We start from the raw sequence: 25,614 nt of genomic DNA, 5'->3' as shown, positions 1-25,614 counted from the left end.
ACCTTCAAACACACAAGAAACGTACGGCGCTGCGGCCCCCTGGACATCTGAGAGCAGCCCCACGGGTCGGTCATCCGTGGGAATTTCTGTTTTTGGTGCGGCGCCTAAGCAGCTCCAGATGACGGCTGGGACCGCCTGACCGTGTGACTGTGGTGGCCCGGGGACAGCGTCATAGCTGTGATGGTAGGCCTCACTGAGAGCCGAGCTGCTGATGTGACTGGTGGCCACTCCATGCCAAATTCAAACTTGGACCTCCTACTGGGTGTGGTACCACGCCAGCTCTTTAGAACACCAGTGCCCTTCATGCCCATTTCAGATTTCATATCCAGGTCACTTTTTTGTTTTCCCACGGTTAATAAACTGGACTTCTCAAATTCCAACATGGGCACCGAGGTGGCAGTTTGGGGGTCATATTCAGCCACCAGCCGTGAAAACCAACTGGCAGCTCTTAATAAGCACTGAGCTACTAAGGCAGCTGGGAGTCGGCCTGAGGCCTTGTGACCTTATATAGCGCCTTTCTGTAATGCAGTTTTATTTTCACGCCGCGGTGGCGACACTTCAAGCTGTCAACTCTTCACATAACCCAGCAGCCGTCGGCCTCTTTTGAGTTCTTTTTATTGTCAAACTTCACAAAAGCAACGCACTCCGTTTAGGGACGACGGAGGAAATTCAGACCATCCGTCCAGTTGGGGGCAGAGCTGAGCAATCTGGGGCTAAAGGACACACTAAAAGAAAGAAGTCTGTCTGCCATCTTGAATCTGTAGATAGATCCTTTATTAACTTTCTGTCATTCTTAATTTAGATACAGTGGCCCCTTTCCCAGTTGATGGTCCGTCCAGCCTCCTTCATTGATATGGTGCCTTTCACTGCAGTCCATCATCTACCTACCAGCCTTGATTTGTATAGCGCCTTTCTTATCAATCCATCATGCTTCCTTTAAATAGAACCTTTAATATCTACTTATCTGTCATCTTTCATTTACATAATTGATCTACCTAGCATGTTTAGTTGATATAGTGCCTTTCATACCTATTACCTTTAATTTCGTTAGTGCATTTCCTATCTGTCCTCTTCCATTTATAGAGTGCCTTACATACCTGTCTGTTAGTCTGAATGTCTTGGTGCCTTTTCTACCCTCTCATCTTTAATTTATATTGTGTCTTTCACACTTATCTATCGGTTACATGCAGTCATTCAAATCTATCATCATTACTTGTAAAGTGCCTTTCCTATCTACATATCAGCTTTAATTTTTATAGTGCCTTTCATACTTAAGTTGTCTTAAATTTTATAGCGCCTTTCAGATCTGTCATCTTTAAATTGTATAATGCCATTCATATTGATCAGCTTTAATCAATATAGTGCCTTCATACCTAACTATCAGTCTGTTTCATACAACCTTTACTCCTATCATCTTTCAATCATATAGTGCCTTACAGCTCTGTCATCTTTAATTTTTATAGTGCCATTCCTGGCTATCTATTATCTTTAATTTTCACAATGCCTTTTCTATCCACATATCATCTTTAATTTGTATAGTGACTTTCATATTTATCTATCGATCTACCAATCATGTTTAATTTATATAGTGCCTTTTACACTTATCTGGCGATCTTAACTGTCATCTTTCATTTTTACAGTGTCTTTCATACCTACCTCTATGTCATCTTTATCTTTACTTCTATTTATACCAATGTTTAATTTTTACTTTGCCTTTTCTATTTCTCATTTTTAATTATATAGTGCCTTTCATGTCTATCTGTTAATATAGTTTTCTATATTAATCATGTTTAGTTAGATAATGCCTTTCCCATCTATCTTCTCTAATTTATCTAGTGCCTTTCACACATATCTTAAATGTTATAGTGGCTTTCATACCAATCTATTTATTATTACCGTTAATTTCTAATTTGTCCTCTTTAATTTATATAGTGCCTTACATACCTGTCTGTTATCTTGAATGTTTTAGTGCCTTCCATGCCTACAGTATTTATCAGTCTGTTACATATAACTTTTCCTGTCTATTATCTTTTAATTATATAGTGCCTTTCCTACCTGTCATCTTTAATTTTTATAGTGTTATTCATAGCTCTCTATTATCTTATTTTTCACAATGCCTTTCCTGTCTATCACTATCATCTTTAATCTGTATAGCGCCTTTCATATCTATTAATCACTCTACCTATCGTTTAATTAATATAGTGCCTTTCATACCTATGTGGTTATCTGATCTGTCCTCTTTAATGTATATAGTGCCTTTCACATCTATCTGTGTTAGCCTTTATTTATCATGTTTAATTATATAGCACCTTTCATACCTACCTGCCTACCTGTTATCTTTAATTTTTATGCTGCCCTTCGTGCTTATCTTTCCCCTTTAATGTTTATAGTGCCTTTCACATCTGTCTCTGTTAGCCTTTCTTATCTGTTATGTTTAAATTATATAGCGCCTTACATACCTACCTACCTATAATCTTTCATTTTCACAATGCCTTTCCTACCTATACATCATCTTTAATCTGTATAGCGCCTTTCATATCTATCTTTCACTCTACCTATCATGTTTAATTAATATAGTGCCTTTCATAACTATGTGGTTATCTTATCTGTCATCTTTAATGTTTATAGTGCCTTTCACATCTATCAGTTAGCCTTATCTGTCATGTTTAATTATATAATGCCTACATACCTACCTCTATTTTCACAATGCCTTTCCTATCTGTCATCTTTAATGTTTATAGTGCCTTTCATACTTACATATTGTCTTTAATTTTTTTTACTTCCATTTATACCTCTCTTTAATTTTTACAATGCCATTTGTTTGTCCTCTTTAATGTATATAGTGCCTTTCATATCTTTTTTACCCTTTCTTATCTATCATGTTTAATTATATAGCGCCTTACATATGTACCTGCCTACCTATTATCTTTAATTTTTATAGTGCCTTTCATATCTATCTGTGTTAGCCTTTCTTATTTATGTTTAATTATATAGCGCCTTACATACATACCTGCCTACCTATTACCTTTAATTTTTATAGTGCCTTTCATATCTATCTGTGTTAGCCTTTCTTATTTATGTTTAATTATATAGCGCCTTACATACATACCTGCCTACCTATTACCTTTAATTTTTATAGTGCCTTTCATATTTACTTGCATGTTGTCTTTAATTTTTTTTACTTCTATTCATACCTCTCTTTAATATTTTACAATGCCATTTGTTTATCCTCTTTAATGTATATAGTGCCTTTCATATCTATCTGTGTTATCTTTTCTTATCTATCATGTTTAATGTATATAGCGCCTTTCATACCTACCTGCCTATCCATTATCTTTAATTTTTATGCTGCCCTTCCTGTTTATTTGTCCCCTTTAATGTTTATGGTGCCCTTCCTGCCCGTTGCTCAGTGCCCATGAGGTCTCGTCCTCCAGCTGCCTCTTTCAGGTGACAATCCTTCCCTCCTCCTCCTCCATTACCAGTAGCCACGTCATCGGCACCAGTCAGCCTTGGCCATCGTCCACTCGTCGTCTTCTCCTGCCATGACCGTCTCAGTGTGACCTGCCTAAGTGACCCGAGTGTCCCCTTCATCCACATTCCTTTATCTTTACCATCCCACTTACTTCGATGACGAGTTTGTCTCATGGCAGCTGTCAAGCCTGGTGGGGATGCCAGTCTGTCACAGGGCACAGACCCCTCAAGTCAATCAAACTCTACTTTAAATAGCACAGCAGACCACCGTGAGGCACTTTACAAAGAGAGCACCTGACAGTTACAAGATGAAATTTGACAAATCACTGGGACCTCCAGCGGCAGCCTTCTGCTCAGGGGTGTCCTACCTGAATTTCTGCAGTTTTCCTTGTGGGTGTTCAGCCTGCTGTGCCCAGCGCCTGGTGACCGCCACCTTGGGGTCTGGTAATGTCTCTTTGGGTCTAGGGGTGTCCCTACTAAGTTGAATGCCAGCAAACCCCACTGCCCTCTGGTGGACTCTGCAGTTTACAACAACAAACCTCACTGACTGCCCTCAATAAGCCGGTGGGCTTCGCTGACCGTAAGCACAGAATGACCGCAGGCCCATCTGTCTCGAGTGATAGGAGGCCTGCAGGACGCTTTGTATGTGCAACTCCTTCCATATTTTTACAAGCATGAAATACAAGAGGACTCAACGGCTGGACCTTCTGCTCTTATGTAGCACCTTTCCATAGTGAAAGGCCCCGTCCGAACAAATGCAGCCACTCATCTGCTGCCTCATTCCTGACACTTTTAATTTGTCTCCTCTTTTACTCTCAGGGGGGTCAGCTGGCCAGTGACAGATATAGTGCCTTGTATGGCCGTGTCTGAGTGAATTTAATGGCGTGCGCCTGTCTGTCTGTCTCTCTCTTACAGGGGGCTCCTGCGCTGGGTCACGGGGGTGCAAGATGGAAGATGGCGAAAACACGCCTGAGGAGAACCCCCACCCCCACACCCACCCCTACATGATCTTCCCCCTGGTCCTCCTCTTCTTCTTGACCGGCCTGCTGGGCTTCCTGGTCTGCCATGTGCTGAAGAAGAAGGGATACCGGTGCCGGACGGACGAGCTGGAGGACGAGTGTGAGGACAAGCTGGCAGGAGAGGCTGAAGGTCAGAGTGGGCGCACTGGGGGGAACGGGACGAGGGTGGGGGGGGGGGGGCAATTGCTGTCATTCCTCTGGGCTGTGAAAAAGTATTAGCACCCCTCATAATTAATCAGTAAAAGGGAGCCAAGTTAGCCAACACCTCCCTCACCTGTGTGAAAAAGTCAGTGCCCCCCACAGCTCCAGTACTGGTGAGCAGCTGGACAATTCCTGCCATTTCTTCGCTCCCCTTCAGCCACAATGGTAGACTTTGACTTGGCCACTCCAGACCTTCTGAACCACTCAGTTGTTTGCCCGCTCCTTGTGCCACCCCATAATCCTGTGACACTTTATCTTCAGGTCACAGGCAGATGGCTGGACATCCTCCTTAAGAATATTCTGTCTTTGGTGATAGGCAAGTCTTCCAAAGCACCTCCAGCCCATCACATAAGCCCCCCACAGGATTAACCAGAGGTCTCAATGGGGACCAGCGTAACCTGAAGAGTTCAATATGTTGGATTTCTCTATCTTCATGCTTGAAGATCATCCCAGGGTTTCTTTGCAAGGATGTCCCTCTCAGAGAGCAGAGGGTTCCCATTTTTCCTCAGTCTAAAGTCCTGAACTCTGACCTTACAGAGGTCTGCAGGGTCTTGGATGTTCTTCTGGTATCCTCTGTAACGTCCTGAATGACTTATTGCTGTGCCCTTAGCAGGCCGACTGCCCCTCACCGTCCCACACATGGCTTTGTCCCCTTTGTCTCCATCTCTTTAGGAACTGCCTTTGGTGGAGGTGCCACGTTCTTGTGGTGAGCATCAGAATGGGAGGTTTTTAGATAAACAGGCCTGGCTGTGTTTCACTTGGCCGAGTCAAATTCTCAGGTTGGTGTAACGGGTGGGGGGCAATTACCTTTTCACACGGGCAGTACAGGTGCTGGATAACTTGGACATCAGCTAAATCTATTAAGAAGCAAATCTGAAACTGTGTCACTGGTTCACTGCGGCTTCCTCTGTCGACTTGTTCTTGCCGTCATGTGGAGGCCGCGACGCACGTCGGACAAGAGGGCAAGAAAGAGCTGGGGGGGCAGAACTCCGGCACTGACTTTAAATCAAGAAACTTGGAATTTGTCACCGGGAGTCGACATCTGAAGGATCGGCGGTGAATGTGGCATTCGTTTACACACCCCGCCGATTCACCAATCAAAACGCAGGAGAGCTTTGACGAGTGACGTGTCTGTTCTCGTTTTGTGTGTCGCTGAGGAGTCTCTCACACGACACCCTTCACTTCTTCTACTCACACTGCCGGCTGTCATGAGGTTATTTATTGTCGCAATACTTTTATGTGTCTGCATATTTATTTATTTAGTTATTGAATTTTGTCTGAACTGTTCCCCCATAGCTAAAAAATTTAGTGCTATGCTTCTATATTAGACACACCCTAAGATGGTGGCATCTTTGACTTCTTCCAACGTCTCCGCTCCTTAGTTGATTTAACACGTCAGAACAACACAATGGGGGGCTGCAGGAAGGCCTTAGAAGGTCGTGTGTTTAGGGATGTCACTTCTGTTTGTGTGGGTGGGGCCACCCTGATGTCATCACTCCTGGGCCCCGCCCTCCTCCCACTGGCTCAGGAGATCATTGTGGTTTTCGTGCAATTTCTGCACATTTTGCTATTGTTGTTGGACTTGCTAGTTTTTAAGACTTTTTCTGCTTCAGGATTGAGTTTTTTAGGCTCGTTTTCTGCAGGACATTTTGTCTCCTTTTGCTCTGTTGTACATTTTCCCATTTTTTTTATTCTTGACTTTTGATAAAGAAATCTTTTATTAATAAAGATTTCTTGATGCCTGTTTTTGATCACAAGCCAGGGGTTGACGGTTATCCTCCCTCTTGTGGATATTTTGTCCCCATTTTTATGGCCTCTTATGGCTGAAGCAAGCCAGCTATTATGAAGGGGTGGGGGGGTCTATCACCACAATCATCTGTGGGGCCTCCACAATGGCTGGGGTGCACTCAGCAGGGGATGTGTAATCCCCCTCAAAATGGGGCAGTGGCCTCAAATGTATCAGTCTCAAAATCCATTAAGCAAATATCCTGAGAGGGAGAGGATCACTGTAAACCTCTGGCTGTATAATAAATCTTTTCCTCTTTTGTAAAGATCCATTATTTTAAAAAAATCTGATTTTCCAAAATGCTGAAATGAGCACAAAGGGTGATATGTGCAAAGGCAACCAAAACAAACAAAGTCCCAATATGTGGGCAAATAAAGAACTTAGCGGAGGTCAGAAATCCAGAAAGCAATAAATCCTAAAATATGCGAGAAGTCACCACATCAAAAATAGGCAAAAAGAGTCACATCTGACCTTTTGGGTTGGAGGGTCTCCTCAGCCTTTATAGGGCTGGGGGCCGTCCAACACGGAGATGGACAGGTGGCCCCACCTCCTGGGGATCCACTCACAAAACATAGGAGAAGAGGTGACAATACACAGAAATGAAAGTGCATACTAATGAAAAAATTAGAAATGGAGACATAAAGAAACGTGATTGACGTATGAAAGATGTTTTAAATTACACAAAAATGCAAACTGAAAATAAAGATCACAATCGGACTGAAGCGGTCCTAAGAGGATCCTAAGCCCAGAGTCCTTAAATAGCCCAGAAAGAGGGGGGAAAACCGTCAAACCCCGGCTAGGAACAAAGAGGGCCGCGAAGAATCTTTGTAAATAAAAAGATGAATTTTTACAAACAATGCCCTCCCTGCCACAACAAAAGGGGGCTTCCTGCTTGGCACCTCCAAGAATGGCCGAAAAAAGTCAAACAAATCCAGCAGTCGCAACAAGCAGAGAATCAACACAAGAGAAACGCAGTCAATGAACCGCAAAGGACTGTGCGTTGTCTTCCAGCCCTTATAGGACTTGGGGGGCAGTCCCTTGTGGTGATGGGCAGGTGGCCCCGCCCCTTGGAGCACAGCACACATTTGCATTCAGAAACTTACCAATCAACATGGACACAAACGGGACGTCTGAGGCCCAGCCGAGTTCAGCCAGGCTGCAACCGAGCATCAGCTGGTGGGGTTTGGGTCCGGGGTGGGTTAGGGTGACCCTCTTCTGGGTCTGATTTCTGAAGTCCTCGTGTCCATTTTTCCCCCTTTTGAGAACTTCATTTCATAACAGCGTTAATCCTTTTGTGACGGGGACTTGCATCGTCTGCCTTGGGAGACACGCGGTGAAGTAGTCGAGACCCCTCGATGTATTCGGCTTCTTTTCTGACTTTCAGTGCAGAGACCCCCCCCCCCCCCCACACTGTGGGCGTTCCAGCTGAACAAGCTATGAAGTAGTCAAACCGTGAATGAAATTTCCGCTCACTAATCCCTGGTGCACAGACGCCATGGCGCGGCCACAACAGACTCCCACCCAGCACTGCCGACGCGGATCTCCGTATTCCTTCTTGTAGCGTCGGCCGTCGGTGGATGGCAGATGGCACCGCGTTTGATTCATTCAATGCCATTCGCGTTTCCAAAAGGAGGTGGCCAGCTTTTAGCACCAGGCCTGCCTCAAAAGGTGTTGAGAACTGGAGAGCTGCTAAGCATAAAGTCCCAAATGATGACCCCCAAATAGAGTGGGAAGACCATCAGAAAAAAGGCAAAGGCGGGCATCTTCATAAAGAAAAGATTTACTATGTTAAAAAAAAAAAAAAACACCCAGAAGGCCTTCAAAGTCAGAAATTCCCAAAATGTCACATGCAAGGGGCGGTCAAAAGAATCCAGGAAATTAAAAAAATTAGCAAAATCCGGCGGACTCACCACCTACCTTAGTGCATTCAATGAACTGCAGGGGACTGTGGGGTTTCATCCTCCTTGAGGGGCGGGGCGGGGCAGGTGGGTCCGCCTACAAAACACAAGGAACAAACAGAAAGCGAATAATCAACACTATGAACAGAACAGACAAAAGTGTGACCTTTGAACCAGAGATGGGAGGGGTGGGGGTGGGGACACGACAAAAGGGGGCCACAGTTGCTTTGATCCTCCAGTGTCATGCTATACAACAGATGGCACTGACAGCTTAATGTCACCAGCACATCTTTAGACTGAGGGCTGAGCAGTGAATTGAGGGAGAGTAAGCCCACCCAGCAGACCCGTGAATGCAGGCCCCCTAGAAGAGGAAAGGCTGCCATGTTAAAGTCTGTGCCAGCCAATCATAGAAAAACATCGTGTTTGAGATTTTGCTTTTCTTCCAAAGTATCAAAGTCACCCCTTCGTTTCAGAAGCCATCACCTCTGTGATCCAAGATCTTGAGGGAGGTGGGCAGCCCGAGTGGGACCCTTCACCACACACCCTCAGTTTCAAGGCAGTCGCTGGAGTGCCGAGGGTTAAACGCGGTGGCCTGTCGGCCCTCCTGAAGAATCCAAGAGACGGAAGTCGGCGGCCCAGCGGTTGGCACCGAAACAAAAGAGCAAACGGCAGCTGCTTAGCTCTGATGCCACCCACCGCCGCCGCCGTGGAGGAAGTGGCCGATTGAGAGCAGCACGTCCACCGGAGAGCGAGGGGGCCCGCCAGGAGAAGACCCCCAGGGCTACATGCATCTGCGCAGTGGGCCGCGGCGGAGAACAGACAGGCCGCCCCATGACGCCGCCTGGCACGTTGTAAATATTTCATGTTTTGTTTCTGTCTAGAGGATGAAACGGCAGACCCCAACCAGGACACGGTGGAGCAGATCGTCAAGTGCATAATCGAGAACGAAGGTAAGGGCCTTGAGGCCCACCGGACCTGCTGCTTGTATCTTTATAAAGTGAGAAGGAAAAAAAAAACAACCTTGAATATGAAATCTGAATCTAAAATACGATTTATAAAGAGACTGTGACAGACCACCTGGGCAAATGGGGGCATGAAAATGACAGGTGGGGGGGGGGGTACAGGATGCAATAGTGAGAACTACACTGGGGAGCCAAACTACTAGCATCCAGTATGGGGAGGTGAAGACCATTGGGGGGGGGGGGGGGTTGGGACGCTTAAAGGGTGTGGGTGAGATGTGCCAGCCTGGAAGATGGCAGGAGAAAAAAACTGTGCCCATCACAGAGGGCATAAGAGTCACCATTTGTGTGTTTTGGTTGAAAGAAAGAGCTCAAATATGCTCTACCAGTAATTATTATGAGAGACACTATATGGAAGAAAAATATTAGAGACTATGCTAAACTATATTCTAATAATAATACTGATTATGAAAGGCGCTATATAGAAGGCAGACAGGATCAAGTTAGCAGAGTTTACAACCAGAATTCAGATTTGTGACAGAATCTTCACTTCTGTTCTGTAGGCAGCCACAGATGGTCACCTACCAGCTTCACCATCACAAAGGCTGACCCTTCAGTCCTAAAGATGGCGGTGGCTTCAGTCCACTCACCAATGTGCACAGCATGCCAGACGCCCACAGCCTCACACACAAAGAGGCTCAGAGAAATGAAGGGAATGCCAAAGCCAGTGGGCTGCCAGTGCTTGGGAGAAAACTCGGAATGTTGCAAGTTGTGCTCTTCATTGCTGCACATTCATTCTGCCCACCAGTGGCTTGTGACCAAGTTTTACCAGCACTGCGTTTTAGATGGTGGCCTACCAGAGTGACGGGCAGTGGCGGGGCGTTCTGTTTGTCAGTGGCAAAGTGAAGGTGAACGTCAGGTGGGGCACACGGTAACATCAGTAATCTGTCTGTTTGTCTCTCAGCAAATGTGGAAGCTCTCAGGGAGATGCTCGTAAATCAGGAGCTGGCAGATTCTGTGGATTCCAGGTAAGGACTGGATGGAGGAATAAATGGATTTGAATGGTGTGTAATTATATAATAACTGATGATAAAGGCACTACATTATAGACAGACATGACAGGCATTACAGTAGATGAGACAGATAGAAAGGCAAGGCACTATATAACCGATAGGTTGATCGATCGATATGAAAGGCATTATATAGCTGATAGTTACTATGAAAGGTACTATATAACCAATAGTCAAAGGCACTATATAGATAGATATGAAAGGCACTATATAACTGATAGTTACTATGAAAGGTACTATATAACCAATAGATAGATAGATATGAAAGGCACTATATAACTGATAGTTACTATGAAAGGCACTATATAACCAATAGATAGATAGATATGAAAGGCACTATATAGCTGATAGATACTATGAAAGGCACTATACTGTATAACCAATAGTCAAAGGCACTATATAGATAGATATGAAAGACACTATATAACTGAGAGATACTATGAAAGACACTGTATAATAGATATGTAAGGCACTATATAATACATAGATAGATGTGAAAGGCACTATATAATAGACAGGATATGAAAGGCACAATATGATAGATTCCTACAGTACATAATTGATACAATTATATCCACTGTTTATGTGAAAGGCGCTATATAAAACAAGAAGTTAGTACACAGATGGAGAGAAAGACAGGCACGTTGCCCCTCATAAGCACTGCCCAGAGTCACGTAGCCAACTTCACTGCACCTGCAGGTTTCTTCGTCCACCTGAGATGGACACACTGACCGTTGACCTTTGCACACGTCAGGGTCATCCTGGCATTGCTGTTTTTCTGACCCCCAGATCCTTTTGCCGCCCGCACCACATGCCGTGTCACTCCTGCGGTTCTCGTTTTTCCCTCATAACTGAGAGCCACTGCTTTTGCTCAACAGGGCGGGACAATGCAGGTGATGGGCGGGGCAGTGTAGGAGAGGGGCGGGGCAATGCAGGAGAGGGTGGTACCCTTTTTTTTTTTTTTTGGCTCAGTGTTTAAAGAGGTGCTTATTGGCGACAGGGCTGCTTTGGTCAGGTCGTTTATTTTGCTGTCTCCATCACAGTAGGCACAGACCCCCCCATTCTAAGAAGCCTGCCTCACACACACCTGGCACACACTTTTGTCTTGCAATGCTCCAGGACTGGGGCCATAATTGACAAAATGTGCCCCCTCAGACAGCACCCATGTCCATATCTGTCATCCTTTGATCCATCCATTTTCGACACATCAGGAATTCCAACACTGGGAGCACGTTTAGGCTCCACCCCCAGAGCAGCACCCCACTTAGGCTGACAGCCATCTTTGACAACATTGTGCTCATAAAAATTCCTTCTGAAATCACTTCAGGTTTTTGGTCCTGCACCTCCCACCCCCACATATGACATATCATTCAACTCATCTTGATGTCTAATTATGTAAAACATCAAGATTTTTAGGGTCTCTCTTCCCCCCCCCTCCCTATTTTTGACCCAACACACACTCATTCTCAGGCCATATTTGGAACAGATATTGTGCAGGAGATGACACCCTTATGATGAAGAGTAAACCAACATGTGTCTACAGCCAAAATCACCAGAGAGGATTTGATGTCCCCCCCCCCCCCCCCCCCCCACCAGCAATGGGACACGAGGGGTCGATGTTACTCCTTTCCACAAGGAGATCAGTAACATCGGCCTGCGGAGTGTCGCTTTCTGCTGCTTTGAAGTGGCTGATCATGAATACGATTCTGTTTTTGATATTCGATTCTTTAGTGGGGGTCTTAGCCCCCCTAAGAGCCAATCCCAGAAGGTCAGAAATGGCAGATTTCAAACATAAGCATGTGGGGTGTCGTCTGAGACGATTTCAAGGTCAGTGATGGCGAATGTTGTATTATCTTTGACTTCTGAGCCACTCCAAGGGATCTAGCCCTGTTCAGACCTCCATCAGAGGGTGACATGACAAATTACAAAGGAGAATATTTAGACTTTAAACATTTACAGTAAGGTAAACCTGTTAATATTTGACACATCTCCTCACATGCACTCCTACCTGATGAAGTAATTCATAACATTTCTGACAGACCCCCCGAAGCAGAGCGGCTTATCCTTCTTACTTTCTGAAATACAGAAAAATACAAAAACAACACCAGCACAGAAACTCCATTTGATGCTACAAGGCCCAGTAAGTCTGACATTCCAGGACTTAAGTGTCATGGACCAGGAGTCCCAAAGTACACAAAGTCCTGAAAGCACTTCCAAAAATGGCCACTAGAGGGGGGGAAACTCTGATGAAAAACCCCGGCTTGATGCAAAAAGGGCCGCGTAGAATCTTCATGAAATAAAAAGTCTGATTTCCACCTCACTGCCCCGGAGGCACTAAAGAAAAGTTCTGTGGAGCACAAAAGATAAAACGGAATTGTCTGAAAGGAAAAGGGCAGAGCAAAAAACAGAATCGGACAGCAAGTCCTAAAACAGAGAGCAGAAGGTGGGAAAAGTACAGCAAAAGACGCACCAACTCCACAGCACATTCACCACGACCTGCTGGGAACTGTGGGAGACCCTCTAGATTGATAGGTGGCCTCTTGGGGGACCACCCACGACAAACATGGAACATCCCCAGGGCATTGAAACTAACGCAGTCAACAGCAGTCAGTCAGTCTCCAACCCGCTATATCCTAACACAGGGGTCTGCTGGAGCCAATCCCAGCCAGCAGAGGGCGCAAGGCAGGAACAAACCCTGGGCAGGATGCCAACACACACCAAGCACACAGTCATAAATGAACAAATACATGCATACGATCTGAAAATGAACGACGACGACATAAATCATGAAAATGAACCCCGGCGGGTGGGGGGCTCTGGCTGAGATGTACCACTGTCTGTCCTTGGTGCCCCCTAATGTCCCCATGACCTGCTCACGTCTGCCATTTTTTTTGACTCCGTACAGACTTCCACGCCAGGACAGCACAGGAAACGTGCCACCGCATCACCACACCGTGCACTCGGCCAGCGACCGCACCGTGTGCCACCACTGCAGCCAGGGCCGGGCGAAGAGGACGCGAGGACGAGCGAGGCTGCCACGAGGGAAGGGCCGTCCGGGGGAAGTCACCGTCTTCTCGGTGGGAAGGTCAGTGCGCTGCTCTTTTGTTTATTACATATTTTTATACAAAGCAATAACTGGCGTGAGGAGACGACGACAAACACGCACTTTCACGATGTCACGTGGTGGCGGCTCACACGCAGCCCAGTCCAGTCCAGGCCATCGTGAAGTGCCATCGATCGGTGGACTGCTGACAGGTGTTGCCCGTGGAGGGTCTGCGCGTCTTCGTAGTTCAAATTTCTTAAGCTAAACGTCTGGATGGAGCGCGAAGAACTCAGTTTGAGGTTCAAAGTCAAATTGTTGGCAGCTTCAGCTCATGATGGGAGAGCAGGTGTGGAGCTCTGCTGGTAAATGACAGTGACAGACAATGTCGCCCCTCAGGTTGTTTTTAGCGTAACGTGAATGGCGAGGGCAGGGTGATCTCTCTGCTTACAGAACAACGCTAACTGAACTCCCTGCGATGCTCATTTTGAGATATAAACGCGGGCTTTACAGTCGACAAGCAGGAGGAGCAAGCAACAGTGGCGGCGGCCCCTCCGCGTCTTTGACCGACTCGTAGGACCGAAACGTTTGGTGCGAATGTCACGGCCAGACGCGTTAAAATCAACAAATTATACGAGAAGAAGTGAAACGGGAAGCGCATGTGTGATGGAAGTCGTCCAGATGGTCGCTCTCTCTGCCTTACGATTTGGCGAATTTGCTAACAGTCGTCATTGGAAAAAATTCTATGAAAATTTGAAGAATTCGTTGCAAGATCTCCGTTTGAGCTATCGTAATGAAAATTCAACTTTCCCAGTAAATTGTGCTTCTTCACGTTTCGATATACAGGTTTGACCATGAAGGAAATCATCACATTCCTTACCAAAGCCCCCAATTAGGGGGGGCTTACGCTAATTCAGACTTTTTAACTTTCTAAGATTGATTCAGCTCATCTGGACACAGTTCTTTTCTAGGGAGATACGTTACATCACTCATCCAAGTGACTTCCTCCGTCTCAGTTCACTGCTGGTTTCTCCAACCTTATAAACTGTACCTTGGTGGCCTAATGACCGACTAGCAATGGGCCGTGTGATCAATGACATGCAAACTGGCCATGAGTACCATTCACAGAGAGTTGGAGAATGGCTGCAATCACCGCATTGTAAGATGGTGAAAGATGTGCCCTTAGGCCCCCTCCTCGGTTCAGAGATGGCCGTTCCTTTTCACGTAAATGACCTCCTTGACTCCTCGCTCAAACCAGCGTTGCTCCCTGTCCAGGATGAGCACATCTTCATCACTGAAAGAGTGACCACTGTCCTGTAGGTGGAAATAGACTGGCCTGACGGGGTAGCTCTTCTGTGTTGTGCCATCTGCTTCGCCAGTGGTTGTTTGGTTTCCTCGATGTATGATTCACGGCAATCCCCTTGGCACTTAACTGTGTAAACTTTATTACTCTGTCTGTGCCAGGGCACCCGGTCCTTGGGGTGGACCAATTTTTGCTGTACAGCTTTCACCAACTTACAATGCTGTGATTGCAGCCATTCTCCATCTTCTCTGTGAATGGTACTCATGGACAACTGGCATGTCATTGATCACACGGCCCATTGTTAGTCAATGCTGCTAGTTTCGGTCATTAGGCCACCAAGGTAAAGTTTATAAGGTTGGAGAAACCTGCAGTCGACTGAAACTGAGGAGGTCACTTGGATGAGTGATGTAACTTACAGTCATATGAAAAAGTTTGGGACCCCCTCTCAGCCTGCATAATAATTGACTCTCCTTTCAACAATAAAGATAACAGTGGTCTGTCTGTCATTTCTTAGGAGCACTGCGGTGTTTTCCGAACAAAGATGTCTAGTGACGCAGTATTTAGTTGTATGAAATTAAATCAAATGTGAAAAACTGGCTGTGCACAAATGTGAGTCCCCTTGTCATTGTGCTGATTTGAATGCCTGTCACTGCTCAATGCTGATTGGTTGATGAGCTCGTTAAGCCTTGAATTTCATAGACAGGTGTGTCCCATCATGAGATATAAAGGTATTCAAGGTGGTCAATTCCAAGTTGTGCTTCCTTCCCTTTGACTCTCCTCTGAAGAGGGACAGCATGGGATCCTCAAAGCAACTCTCCAAAGATCTGAAAACAAAGATTGTTGAGTCTCCTGGTTTAGGGGAAGGCTACAAAAAGCCATCTCAGAGGTTTAAACTGTCAGTTTCTGTAACTGTAAGGAATGGGATCAGGAAATGGAAGGCCACAGGCACAGTTGCTGTTAAACCCAGCAGGTCTGGCAGGCCAAGAAAAATACAGGAGCGGCATATGAATAGGATTGTGAGAATGGTGACAGACAACCCACAGATCACCTCCAAAGACCTGCAAGAACATCTGGCTGCAGATGGTGTATCTGTACATCGTTCTACAGTTCAAACATCTGTATGGCAGGGTGATGAGAAAGAAGCCCTTTCTGCACTCACGTCACAGAGTCGCTTGTTGTATGCCAATGCTCATTTAGACAAGTCAGATTCATTTTGGAACAAAGTGCTTTGGACTGATGAGACAAAAATTGAGTTACTTGGTCAGAACAAAAAGCACTTTGCACGGCGGAAGAAGAACACCACAGTCCAAGACAAACACCTGCTACCTACTGTCACATTTGGTGGAGGTTCCATCATGCTGTGGGGCTGTGTGGCCAGTTCAGGGACTGGGGCCCTTGTTAAAGTCGAGGGTCAGATGAATTCAAACCAATATCAACAAATTCTTCAGGATAATGTTCAGGCATCAGTCACAAAGTTGAAATCACGCAGGGTTTGGATATTCCAACAAGACAATGAGCCAAAACACAGTTGGAAATCTACAAAGGCATTCATGCAGAGGGAGAAGTACAATGTTCTGGAATGGCTATCACAGTCCTCTGACTTGAATATCATTGAAAATCTATGGGATGATTTGAAGCAGGCTGTCCATCAAACTGAACTGAACTGGAGAGATTTGGTATGAAGAATGGTCAACAATACCTCCATCCAGAATCAGACACTCATCAGAGGCTATAGGAGGACAGCGTCTAGAGGACAAAAGGAGGATCAACTAAGTATTGATGTCATATCTCTGTTGGGTGCCCACATTTATACACCTGTCTAATTTTGTTATGATACATATTTCATATTTTCTGTTAATCCAATAAACTTAATGTCACTGCTGAAATCCTACTGTGTCCATAAGGCATGTCAGATATTAAAAGGAAGTTCAGCCAATGAGAAACAAATATCCAAAGAATTAAGAGGGGTTCCCAAACTTTTCATATGACTGTATCTCCCTGGAAAAGAACTACGTCCAGATGAACTGAATCAACTTACCTGGATTACTGAGCGTACATCGAGAACTTTCTAAGATGCACCGTAGCAGATATTCTGCCCAAACTTTGGTTGGTAATAAACTTTGTGACTCGTTCCAAGGCGACTCCTGTTCTTGAAAGATTTATTTTATTATTGCCATCAACAAATCAAATGGAGGGCTTCAGTGAGATGTCTGAAAACATCGAACCCGTAAAGTGAGTCGAGACGCTCGTCACTACGGTGGGGCTCTCGGAGGCAGGATGCCATAGCTTAGCAGCAGGCTCTCATGCGATTGTCAAATAACCATCTCCAGTCGATGAATACGTGTGGTGGTCCATGATGATACAAGAGACACTCCATGATGAAATGTTCAAATCTCGAACACTTTGTAATTCAGTTGCTGGGGGGTGACGGTATGTCACACGATTTCGAGTCTCCTCTAAATGACAATTCCTCCCTGAGTGCTCTTTTCTTTTGTTTGTAGGTTCCGAGTCACCCACATTGGGAAGAAGCCCAGCCTGCAGGAGACGGAAAGCCCCCCACGCACAGATCCAACCAAATCGGGCTTAGACTCGTCCGAAGACATCGCCGATGGCGTAACACTGAAGGCTGAAGGATTGTCACAGCCAGAGTCGGAGCAGCACGACAAGTGCACACTTCAGGACATGTTTAAGGGGGTCTCCGCCGATGAGACCCACACTCCTGGCCAGAAGGACGAGGATCAGGCCGACTTCAATTCAAAGCCAACCCAGGAGGAAGTGCAGGCGGAGGACCCCGACGACAGGGGGGTCTCCAAGGTGGGGGAGCGGCTTGGTGATTTGTCTTCTCGCGACTCGGTGGATCTGACAGAAACTCCGACTCTCGTCTCCTCATCCAGAGAAATCTGCTATGAAATGGTGGATCTGACCAACGGGACCACTCAAATGGAGGACCTTAAAGACGACATGGTCCAAATGGAGGATATCAAGGACTGTCGAGTGAGTCAGACGGAGGACCCTGACAAGTCGCCTCGCAGCCATCAAATGGCGGAGAACAACAACCGCAAGCGCGCCATTGCTCACAGTCTCCACTCGAAATGGTAGAAGAAGAACTGAACACCAGGAGACCCTTGACGGTGGGGTGGGTGGGGGGGTCACCCAATTATCCCTTAAATGCTGGTCCAGTGTATTAAGCGTGTCGTCAATCTTCCCCAACAGTTCCTTTTATGTTGGTACGTCGGGAGGACAGGCTCAGACGCTGCCTGGTGGACGTCTCCCCAGAACCAGCCTATCTTTTAACGTGAAACAAAAACGGCGGAAAACAAAGAGAGAAAGTCACGTGAAGAAATTAAGAATGCACGTCTGTTTTGAACGAGCTACTAAAGCCTCGTAGAAAATGTGCAGAGGAGAGCACAATGCATCAGCTAAGATGAGCGCAAAATGGACTGGAGAGTACATTTATTTACCGTATGGACAAACGAGAGGCTCCCGGCTTCAGAAAAAGTTTAGGAGCATCGTGAACGAAGGGCACAGAAAGGGCGACTTCGAGAGCCATGGCAGCCAGCGGCTTCGCATTACTCATCGCAAATAATCAATGAAGGCCACGTCAACTAGAAGGGCGTCTGAATACGGGATGGCAGGCGGAGGACGGCTGCAGTAACCGCATCTGCTCTGCCCGGCCTTGTAACATAAGCAGCTTCTCGCAGTCTCCTTCTCCACGGGAGGTGAACCTCAGCACACATACGGGACGCCGACCCGCACACAAAATTCAGGATTAGAGGGAATGGGTTTGAAAAACGAGCGTCACTTTGATTGGCTTAAAGCTTCTGTAAGGCACACCAGGTGATTTGTGATTTCAAAGTCGGCGAGTCCAATTCAAGGCCATGGCAGCACTGGGCAGAAGCAGCAATTCAGTCCATCCCCAGGTCCGTGCACTCTTATGGAGGTACATTTAGGGTCACACGTCCACCTACCGGGCACATCTTTGGGGGCGTGGGTGGGAAACCCATGGGAGGAATGTGTGAACGTCACAAAGACCAGGGATACAAACCAAGGATGGTCGATTCATCAGGCAGCATTGCTAGCTAACCACTGCACCACCTCACCACACCACACCACCGGAAGATTCTTTAATTCAGGGGTCTGCAAAGACAGGCTTGGTGGGCTGCAGGTTGCTGTTTGTTCCACCCCAGTTTCTTACAGGGAAGTCTGTTATTGCACAAGCAACAATTTTAGTGGTCCTGCCACTTTTAATTGCTGACTTTAGTCTTAAACAGCTGCATTCGCATTTGCAGGTTTTAAATGGCTCCTTATTAGATAAAAATGACAAAGGGACCAGCAGTTCTGTCATCCAAGTGGTCTCCCTTTACACCGGAGTGTGTCCTCCATTGTGAATGAAATATTTGTGAAGGAAACGGAAGTGAAGAAGAGTCACTGGAGAGAAGAAAAAAACATCTAAGACATGGCAGAATACACAGACAGATAGATAGATAGATAGATAGACAGACAGACAGACATGAAAGGCACTATATTAGATAGATAGATAGATAGACAGACAGACATGAAAGGCACTATATTAGATAGATAGATAGATAGATAGATAGATAGATAGATAGATAGATAGATAGATAGATAGATAGATAGATATGAAAGGCACTATATTAAATAGATAGATAGATAGATAGATAGACACTATATTAGACAGATAGATATGAAAGGCACTATATTAGATAGATAGATAGATAGATAGATAGATAGATAGATATGAAAGGCACTATACAGTATTAAATAGATAGATATGAAAGGCACTATATGATAGATAGATAGAGATAGATAGATAGATAGACACTATATTAGACAGATAGATATGAAAGGCACTATATTAGATAGATAGATAGATAGATAGATAGATAGATATGAAAGGCACTATACAGTATTAAATAGATAGATATGAAAGGCACTATATGATAGATAGATAGAGATAGATAGATAGATAGACACTATATTAGACAGATAGATATGAAAGGCACTATATTAGATAGATAGATAGATAGATAGATAGATAGATAGATATGAAAGACACTATATTAGACAGATAGATAGGAAAGGCACTATATTAAATAGATAGATAGATAGATAGATAGATAGATAGATAGATAGATAGATAGATAGATATGAAAGGCACTATATTAGATAGATCGATAGATAGATATTTTATTGATTCAGTGGGAAATGTTAGTACCACTAGCCAAGAATTATACCAAGTTAAATACAAACATTAAAGTACACACTGTACAAAAATAACAAATACTATACAAATAATGCAATCACAGGCTGGTGCAAACAAGAATGCCAGTGCAATGGGCACTGTGCAGATAATACTAATACTAGACTACTATACCGTCCCAAGCCATACAATTAAATAAGATCAGTTTTTGGCAAGGACTCATTTCCAATTAAGCAACTGAGTTGGAACAAAAATCTGCTGCCACCACAGCCCTCCAGGACCCACTCTGCAGACCCCAGCTATAAATGAATGGGGATCAGATTCAGTGTTACAGCAGACCATGAACACACGGGGGCGCCAGCGTCGTTCACACACGGCTCTAGCTACAGGCCTCTCTGGACTGACCTGGAGTGGCCACTTGAGAAGGGTCTGGCTGCAGCCTGCAGTACCTGTGACATACTGTAGGTCAGATGATGCCCACAATGTCAGTCACCAGATGCCCTTTGCGTCAGATGACCCTGCCACAACCCTAATCTTAACCACAGTCTAGTACAATGCGTGTTTTGTGAAGTTGGGGCATTATGTGACTGACTTCATTGGTACTGCGGTCTGCACTTCCACTCTGTCGGGCCACTTTACTCCATTTGGCCACCTCAGGTCACAGACCCAGCAAGGTATCAGAAGCTGGCTTATGTCAACTCCAAAATCTCCCACAGCTGTTGTAAGATCTGCACCCTGCCTAATTTGCTCCTCGACATTCCACAAATCCTCGACTGGATTGAAATCCCATGCCCTTTAGAGGCTACACTACACTGCCATGCCCTCCCAAGCCCCCAAACTGGTGCAGGACCTTCCTGGTCACGTTAGAGGTGATTATCCTCCCCAGTGACAGATGGCTACACTGTTGGCATGAAGAGCTATGCTCAGATATCCTGTGTTCAGACATTCTACTCTACTCCTGCCAAGGGGGCTTGCGTTTTGTTGTAAGAACACAGCCCACCCCTAGTGGACACACTGCAGGTGGAATCTCGCACTCATATTTCTGATAAGCGCCTGGCATTGGCTGCAGGACTTTGGCGTGGTGGTCTGTCCTCCATACACCTCACAGCCGTGAGGTTACCCCCCGATGCTATTAATATTCACAGCAGTTATCCTTTGTCTTGCCTGTGCATACAGACACACACACACAGCCTTTTGGCACAGTCTGTGCCAACACATATTATGGGGTCCTCATTGTTCTGTGAAATTGTGACTTGCATGTGCTTCAGTTTCTCCCAATGCGTTTCAATGGGGAAAACAAGTGAATTTGAGATGTTGATGTGTACCTTCAGTAACATTTAGGAAACCATCCAAACAGTTCTTACCCATTAGGGAACTACTGTATTAGTTATGCAACACGTCCCCTTCTGTGGCGCCATATTAGTGAGCAGAGCTACCTTACTTTTGAAATTTCTGTCTTCCTTACTTGAAAAATCTCAGAAAATGATTACAACACTCCCAAAGCGTTACTCTCACTTGTACTGCAAGTCAGAAGAGAAATGTCAGACAGACACCACTGAACACCGCAGGACTCGCCACACCACATGTATGTCTGCTGTTAAATACGTTCGGCCGTTTTTCAGATAAGGAAGACAGAAGTTTTGCTTGCCAGTCACAGCCAGGGCTGGGGCGTCAATTCAATTCAAGCAAAGAAATGGAAGTGAAACTGGAATTCAACCACCACCACCACAGGAAACTGAACTGGAACTGAATTGCAGTTTCAGGAAGTGGAATTCGATTGTAATTCTGCCGATTTATATTTATTGCTGTTTCTGAGCATTTATTTCGGATTTCATGAACGGATATTTCTTTTACGGTGCCTTACAAATACCAAGTAATGCTTGGAAAACAGTTGATGACAAGTTAAGTAGATAAAAGTGAGAACTGCACATTAACAACTGATAAATGACGAGTGACCCCGGCCAGAAGTATCAGAATATAAAGTTAATACCAGGGTACGATTACCAGTTCAACGTGAGAAATGCCACCACGTGATACAGGCCTCAATCACAAAATATAAAATAAATGAAAAACTGCTCAAAAAAGTGAAAGGCACACCTTGAAAACCCATCACATCTCAATGGGAATAAAAAACAAATCCTGCTGGCCATCTCTACTGCTTATCGACTGGTATGGTGATGTGTGAGGAACAAAAGGATGGAAATGAAGATAATGAACCAACAGAGAGACACCCTGAAAATCAAAGGGAACAAAATGAGGCGGCAGGCGAGTCCATTTGGCCGAAAGGTCATTGCAGCGACTCACAATCGTACTCGGTAGTTTGTATGACGCCCCCCCCATGCCTGACAACGTCCTAATGAGATGACAGATGGTGTCCTGGGGTATCTCCTCCCAGATCTGGACCAGGGTATCACTGAGCTTCTGGACAGGCTGAGGCGTCAGATGGACCGAAACATAATGTCCCACCCAGAGGTGTTCTATTTTTGGGCCCAGTCAATGGTATCAATTCCTTCATCCTCTCACCACATGAGGCCGGGCATTGTCGTGCACCAGGAGGAACCAGCATAGGGTCTGACAATGGGTCCAAGGATTTCATCCCAATACCTAATGGGAGTCAAGGTGCCCACTGTCGTCTAGCCTGTAGAGGTCTGTGTGTCCCTCCTTGGATGTGCCTCCCCAAACTGACAGTTACGGACCCACCACCAAACCAGTCATGCTGAACGATGGTACAGGCAGCATAACGTTCTCCACGGCTTCTCCAGACCCTTTCACATCTGTCACATGTGCTCAGGGTGAACCTGCTCTCATCTGTGAAAAGCATGGGGCGCCAATTCTGGTATTCAAATGCCAGTCGAGCTCCACAGTGCCCACTAGAGGACATAGTCAGGCCCTCAGGCCACCCTCACGAAGTCTGTTTCTGATTGTTTGGTCAGAGACATTCACACCAGTGGCCTGCCTGCCTGCCTGCTGGAGGTCATTTTGTAGGCTCTGCCAGCAGAGGCGTAGCTGAAGTTTTCAGCACCCGGGAACAGCTGAAGATTTTGCACCCCCTCCTGTTTGCCAAAATGCAATAGGGAAGTTTCGTAACATCAATTTGGTGCCCCCTGGATGCTGCACCCTGGGACAGATGTCCCTCCCTTGTCCAGGCCAGGTATGGCCTCGTGCTACCAGCAGTGACACTGACCGTAGCCAAATGCAAAACGAGTGACAAAACAGATGAGGAGGGAAAAATGTCAATGGCCTCCCTCCACCTGTTAAACCATTCATTCCTGTTTTGGGGGTCTTCTCAGTGTTGCCCCTCTAGTGCCCCAAAGCAGCTGAAACTGATGAATGAGCCCCTCTGCTACTTCACTGAGCAGATCAGTAGCCCACAAGTGTCACTGACTTGATGTGATACTCGGATTATAAAGTGGTGCCTTTAATTTTTTTGAGCAGTTAATATTTATAAATATATCATCGTGTTCATTCTTGTATTTCATTCACATAAATTCACTTTTTAGTTCATCAAACAATCATTTCCTGAAAGTTGGCATCACTAAGATTGCATCTCTCAGGTCTAAATGTCTTACCAGCAAACACGGAGCAGACGAGGCAGGACCAGCCAGATACTCACATGTGGTTTGAGTTGTCCTTCCAGTACAGGAGAGGAATCAGACTTGTCAGCCTTTGGTAACTTGGGACGTAAAGAAAATGTCGTTGGGGACGTTAATGTGCAGGGTGACACATGTGAATGAGACAATCACATTTCATATTTTACTTGTGAAATTCACATGCCGAATGTATAATGCAGACATTATTCTTCAGTTTGTGATTTATTAGATAGAGTGAGAGGTTAGGAGCTCACGCTGATATGTGACTCATAATTTCTAATGTACTGTAAACTCTTCAGCAAATCAAGTCAAATTATCTTAGAAAGTGGAATTTCGTGGACTTTATTTGAATTAAGTTCTGTTTCCTGACATTCCAGTTTAATGCCAATTCTAATTCCAACAAGTCAACATGTGATGGGTAGATCACTATGAAAGGCACTCTATATAGGAGTCATGGGGCTGGACAGGAGCCACGTGTTGGAGTTACACACGCGAGTAACAACACCACAGGAGAAGCCCAGAAACGTAATTAAGAGGGCCGACGCAGTCAAATCAGTAAATCTGAAGACGCGCTCTTGTTGCCGTATTTGGCCACTTAGCCCCTCCACTTGCCAAACTCACATAATCCACTGCATCCCCAGTTTGCACCCCCTTTCCTGCTGTGATTGCCCCCCCCCATGATTTAAGGTGTCTTACTGGATATAAAATAATCAGAAGAGCTCCACTTCGCTCTTTAGGGAATCCCCTTCACTTGATCATGGATGTCTGCAGCAATAAAGAGTCCAACTCAAAAGGAAAGCTTTGGACTTGGCACACGCATGAGACCATCACATGGTACCCCTGGCACTTTGCGAAGGCTCAGATCTGCTCTGCACAAATGCCCTTCTGTGCAGTCAGTTGGTTAATTGAAAGAGTAAATGCAGGGCGTCTCAAAGAGTAAATCCTGGACAGGAGACGACGAGAATAAAAATCTTTTTCCAGACTTCACAAAAGACGTTAACTTGTGCCGAAGCTTTGGACCAGCCGTCAATTAGCGGATTGTCAACTGTTTCGGCAGTTGACCTTGGCGACGATTTGGACTGCACTGTAACTGCTCGCCATCCACGCTGGTTCACTTCACATAATGGCTGAATTAGTAACGGCTTCATTTCACCCAGACATTTTCTGCACCTGCTTTTTCCAGTGCCGGGTTACAGGCAGCCTTGGCACCAGTAGGCCCAGGGCAATGTTACCAGCCCTAAATCAAATGCCTCACCATCAAGTCACTTTACTTCTGTATGGCACTCTTCACTGAGTGCAGCCACAGGGCACTGGAACAAGTTCTCATGTGAAATGCCAAGTATAAATTTTACAAAATGACTAAACACAGAAGTAATTCACATAAAGATGCAGAAAACAAAATCCAAAAACTGACTCACATGCATGGAAACCAAAAATATCTGTGCATTGATTCACTTTTGAACCATCGAATGTCCAGGGCACACTCATACCACGCACCTTTAATGCCCACGGGCAGAAGGCGCCTCAAACTGTAATACTTTGTGATAAATCTGGTGGGGTGCACACAAGCAAAACAATTCCCATAATGCAAAGTACAAACGACATTAGCTGGATGAATAGATCAGAACATCTGCACCAACTCATCGCGTGCCAACCTACTGCTTCTGCACACAACATTCCGAGGTCTGGATGGAAGCTTTTATTTCCCAAAACGTCTGCCTGTCTTACCATCGGCATCTCGGTGTGCCATCTTATTAGAATAACCCACTCAAGGCTGAAAGATTCTGAATTTGACAACTCAGCTTCATTTGGGCATAACGCAGGTTTTCACCTTTTGCACCTTGGGTTGGGTAAAGATGGGCATCACAAAGTAACACACTGGACTGATCAGAGACTCGTACATTTTAAAACGCATGTGCCCTTTTTATTTGGTAAGGCCTTCATTTAATAGCTTCTATTGGCAGCGATCGACACAAAGAAGGATGCCCTTCTGGCAGTTTAAGTTGGCACACTGTATAGCGGTTGTTACTTTGAGGTACTTCATTTAGAATATTAT

General features: G+C 45.4%; 2 protein-coding genes across 2 annotated transcripts in view; one reads left to right on the top strand and one right to left on the bottom strand.

Annotated features, from left to right (window-relative positions):
• The window catches only part of rell2 (RELT like 2), a 30,280-nt gene extending 11,013 nt beyond the window's left edge, over window positions 1-19,267 (top strand). Inside the window, exons 2-6 of the mRNA XM_051934223.1 lie at window positions 4,387-4,620; window positions 9,257-9,325; window positions 10,299-10,362; window positions 13,310-13,489; window positions 17,249-19,267. Coding sequence (XP_051790183.1) covers window positions 4,419-4,620; window positions 9,257-9,325; window positions 10,299-10,362; window positions 13,310-13,489; window positions 17,249-17,846 — 1,113 coding nt within the window. The 5' untranslated portion in view covers window positions 4,387-4,418 and the 3' untranslated portion in view covers window positions 17,847-19,267. The remainder of the gene's footprint in view (window positions 1-4,386; window positions 4,621-9,256; window positions 9,326-10,298; window positions 10,363-13,309; window positions 13,490-17,248) is intronic.
• Window positions 1-25,614, bottom strand: part of hdac3 (histone deacetylase 3) — a 477,712-nt gene that overhangs the window by 95,888 nt on the left and 356,210 nt on the right. The gene's annotated exons all lie outside the window — the stretch shown is intronic.

The sequence above is a fragment of the Erpetoichthys calabaricus genome, chromosome 11 (genome assembly GCF_900747795.2).
Source record: "Erpetoichthys calabaricus chromosome 11, fErpCal1.3, whole genome shotgun sequence".
NCBI lineage: Eukaryota > Metazoa > Chordata > Cladistia > Polypteriformes > Polypteridae > Erpetoichthys > Erpetoichthys calabaricus.
Note: the sequence above shows the minus strand (reverse complement) of the source record. Positions and strands in the feature narration are given on the sequence as shown.